This window comes from Mus caroli, chromosome 10 (assembly GCF_900094665.2).
Source record: "Mus caroli chromosome 10, CAROLI_EIJ_v1.1, whole genome shotgun sequence".
Classification (NCBI taxonomy): Eukaryota; Metazoa; Chordata; class Mammalia; order Rodentia; family Muridae; genus Mus; species Mus caroli.
Genome location: NC_034579.1, coordinates 95,823,439 through 95,827,866, shown reverse-complemented (window position 1 = coordinate 95,827,866; position 4,428 = coordinate 95,823,439). Strand labels below are relative to the sequence as shown.

Sequence of the window (4,428 nt, the reverse complement as noted above, 5' to 3'; positions counted from 1 at the left end):
GAAAGAAAGAAAGAAAGAAAGAAAGAAAGAGAGAGAGAGAGAAAGGAAGGAAGGGAGGAAGAAAGGAAGGAAGGAAGGAAGGAAGGAAGGAAGGAAGGAAGAAAGAAAGAAAGAAAGAAAGAAAGAAAGAAAGAAAGAAAGAAAGAAANAAGAAAGAAAGAAAGAAAGAAAGAAAGAAAGAAAGAAAGAAAGAAAGAAAGAATCAATTCTGGGAGAATTGTCTCATAAATAGTAAAGAGGATTTTTCTGGTAATCAGGATAACAATAACAACAACAAACAAATTGTTAGTTTTGGCTTTGTTAGGAAATAGCTCATTAACTATAGAAAAAAATAAAAGAAAAAAGAAAACAACAACAACAAAAACCAAAACCTAGTTTCTTTAGATTTTACTTTTCTCCCACATAAGACAGCCATTTAATCTCCCCCAAATATGATAAATTACAACAATTTTAATCACATGAGTTTTAATATAAAAGGTATAAAATCAATTTCATTTTTTTCTATATTTACTGAAAATGTTTGTACGAATGGACTAACGGTAAGCCATCTCTCTTTCTCTATTAATTACAGATGCAACCTTCAAATATTATTAACTATTTGTTTTTCAAAAGGGAAGTTATAAATAGACTTATTCTCATGGAAAATTTATGTCAATATGTGCTCAATTAAATGTTTTAAAACAATGAGCAATGTTCCTTTTCATATAAATAACCAGATGAATGACAACTTTTTAATCTGTTTTTTCCCCACAGCTCTACTTATGCAAATAGTCTTTTGTAAAGATACCACTTCTATGAGGAGGCATTAATTGTAGAAATTCATCAGTCAGTGAAAGCTTAAACTTATAAGAAAAATTATCCCATTTTATGATTGCAACCTATCCAAATATTCTTATAAATTCTTACTAGGAATCTTTCTAAACATATAATAAATTATCAACTGTTTCATAAGTGTGCCCAGTTGGCAACTTTTTTTAATTAATTAATTATTTTAAAAGGAATTTTCTCATGCTAAACCTTTTATATCACTCTTTTGGCAATTGGTTGAAATTTGAAACTATGAACAGATAAATGTATGAATGAAATCAATTTTAACTACAGAATGATATTCAACCTCAAAAGTGGGAAAAAAATACAAAGATGTGTTTAGTAAAACTACAATCAAAACTGCTGAGATGATTCATTTTTTCATGTGACATGGCACAGCAATTGGTTGCCCTCCAAAAGACTACAGTAGCAAAAGAGGAAGTTAGCAAAAACTGAACCAGGAAGACCTGCTTCAGAAACTCAAGCTACGGATTTATTTGGCTAGGAAGTCCAAATACTGATGCTTCTAATTATCAGCCATTCTTTCTGTGTTTTGGTAACACATATCCTCATGCAATGTATGTCAAAGGGAATTTTTTGATTCACATCTGACATTTCAAAGTATCCATTTCTGAATTCCCCTAGTCTTAAGTAAGTATCACATTGTCTTATTTGTTTGCTAAAAATAAGTTTTTCCCCAACATCTAGGGCTCCGTGTTGTAAGATGTCATTCTGCCGGTCTTCTGTTCCAGTATTCACTTTAATTTTTTTAATTGTAATCGGATTTTCAAAGACAATAACGAACGTATCTCCCATTGAAGGTGGCTTTCCCCAGAAATACTCATCAACACTACTGTAAGCCTTGCTTGCTTCATAGTTTTCAAAGACATTCATGTTGGTGTAGAGGCTAGCTGGGGGGTTATCAGGGATGTCAAAGGACTCCTCTTCAAAGTCATCATCCTTCAGTTTATTCTCCGTCCCTTTATAGGATGAATAATACCCCATGTGCTGAAAGAGAGAAGGTTTAAATCGAATCACATTTTTCTGAGCCAGCAGCCCTCGGAAATGAGTCAATAGCCAATCGCAGGGCATTTCTTGATAGAACATTAATAAGAAATGGGCCAGACGTGGGAGATCGTGAGAATGATAGAGTTTACCAATGTAGCCAAGTTTAGAGAACTCAAGCGTTACCCAGTATGTTCCTTCCAAGGATGCTATGACTTTCTTGATGGCAGTTAAGAAATTTCTGGAACACCGAACGTCGTCTTCAAGCATCACGTAATAGTCAGAAGTATTGGCACAGAAATTTAGCAGAAAAGCATAATCTACATTTTGCTTGGAGCGAAATCTGACTCTATCTTCTGGGTCATTGTAATTTCTTTTAAGACCATCCAGAACTGGATAATATTCCTCAGGAGCATGTATAACCATTAATCTTCCTGCAATGATATGATGGGCAAATTTCTGTGTAATGTCTTGGACCATGGCATCTCGCCATGATGAATTGAAGTCTGCTAGATGCACTACGACTGAAATTTCCTTTAGTTCTTCATAGCTGGACTGTTCAAAAATTGACTTGATTGTCTCAAGTAAATAATTTCCTTTTTTTCGTTTCACTGATGAAAGTCCAATTGTGAGATATCCTGAGAAAAAGAAATCAGAGGAAGACAAATTAAATGTTAATAGGCTTTAAATGACATGAAAATAGGAAAAGGAAACCCAAGCTTTCTTTTTGTTAAGCCTGCAATTTTATTAAGTAAATCTACTATGTGATTTTTTTCTTTCTTTTTTATTGGTTATTTTACTTATTTCCATTTCAAATGTTATCCTCCTTCCCAGTTTCCCCTCCACAAGCCCCCTATACCCTTCTCCATCCCCCTGCCTCTATGAAAATGCTCCCCACCCACCCACCCAGTCCTGACTCAATGGCCTAGCCTTCCCCTATCCTGGATCATCAAGCCTCCACAGAAGAAGGAGCACCCCTCCCAGTGATGCCAGATAAGGCAATCCTCTGCTACATATCTAGCTGGAGCCATGGTTGCCCACTATGTACTCTTTGGTTGGCTGTTTAGTCCATGGAATGTTTTGGGGTTCTAGTTGGTTAATAATGTTCTTCCTATGAGGTTGCAAACTCCTTCAGATCCTATAGTCCTTGCCCTAACTTCTCCATTGGAGTCCCTGTACTCAGTCAAACGTTTGGCTGTGTACATCTGCATCTGTATTGGTCAGACTCTGGCAGAGCCACTCAGGGGACAACTATACCGGGCTCCTCTCAGCATACACTTCTTGGCATCAACAATAGTGTCTGGGTTTTGTGTCAGCAGATGGGGTGGATTCCTAGGTGGGACAGTCTCTGGATGGCCTTTCCTTCAGTTTTTACTCCACTCTTTTTCCCTGAATTTTCTTTTGACAGGAGGAATTCTGGGTTAATATTTTTGAGGTGGGTGGGTGGCCCCATCCCTCAACTGGGGACTTTGTCTATCCACTGGATATGGTCTCTACGAATTCTATCTCCCCTTTTTTGGGTATTTCGGCTAACGTCCTCCTTGTTGGATCCTAGGAACCTCTTGGGTCCCTGGCATCTGGGACTTTCTATTGGTACCCTGAGTTCCCCCTCCCCTGCTGCTACACAGCTACTTTCAAATTCTTAACCTTTTGTACTTCTCCTCCATCTCCACCCATATCTGAACTGCCCCCCCTCTCCCTCCCAGATCTTTCTCTCCATCTACTTCCCAGAGATTATTCTCTTCCCCCTACTAAGTAACATCCACACTTTCATGTGATCTTCTTTCTTCTTGGGTTTCATATGGTCTGTGTGTTGTATACGTGATTATGCAGCAAATGTCTTCGGATGAGAATTTAAAGCTAATTACACAGGGATAATGTTTTATGTGTATTTGATGTTTTATATGGAAAATTACATATCTAATGAGCAATCTCATATGGATCCTATATGATTAATATTAGTTATGAATTATAAAATGAAAGTATTCTAATATAGTTTGTTACTTGATATTTTTATACATTAACATTTGAAGAAAAAACAAACAAACAAACAAAAAAAAAACCCAATGCTTAGATCTAAACAAATGAGGTATGGTACCTCACACCTTTAATGTTACCACTTGGAAGTTTGAGCCAGAAGGATTGCTGTGAGTTTGAGGACAGTCTGGTTACACACAACGACCGACTCAAAAACCAAACCAAACCAAAAAGCAAAAATAAATGATCAGTGTAAAAATGACTGCAAGTATGCACAAAAGTCAAGGGAATTCATAATTAAGCCTGACTAGCATGAAGAAAAGACTGAAAATTTATTTAAATCATCTATAAAATTTCCAGTGAGTGCACTGGGCTTTTCAGTTTTCATTATCCTATCATAGTCTTTATTAAAAGAATTAATAGGTAGATTTCACAGCCTTATTTTGAAATGTGCTTGATGTATTTTATAGAAAAGAAAGTTTCATGGGATGTATTTGGGAAAAAAAATCTTCTCGTTTCTCAAATACATGGTTCCAAGCTATGAATTACAGTTCCCTTCTTTTGAAATATATTTTACAGTCATATCCTCTTGAGAAATTTTTCTTGTATTTAAGTAAAAGTGTGAGAGCTCTATACTTT

The 4,428-nt window shown here is 36.0% G+C and overlaps 1 protein-coding gene across 3 annotated transcripts in view; it reads right to left on the bottom strand.

The window, feature by feature from the left end:
- Positions 1 to 448: 448 nt before the first annotated feature.
- Mgat4c (MGAT4 family member C) overlaps positions 449 to 4,428 on the bottom strand; it is a 671,730-nt gene continuing 667,750 nt past the window's right edge. For all 3 annotated transcript variants that reach the window (XM_029482261.1, XM_029482259.1, XM_029482260.1), the window contains one exon: positions 449 to 2,450. In XM_029482261.1, the coding sequence (XP_029338121.1) occupies positions 1,309 to 2,450 (1,142 nt within the window). In that variant the 3' untranslated portion in view covers positions 449 to 1,308. The remainder of the gene's footprint in view (positions 2,451 to 4,428) is intronic.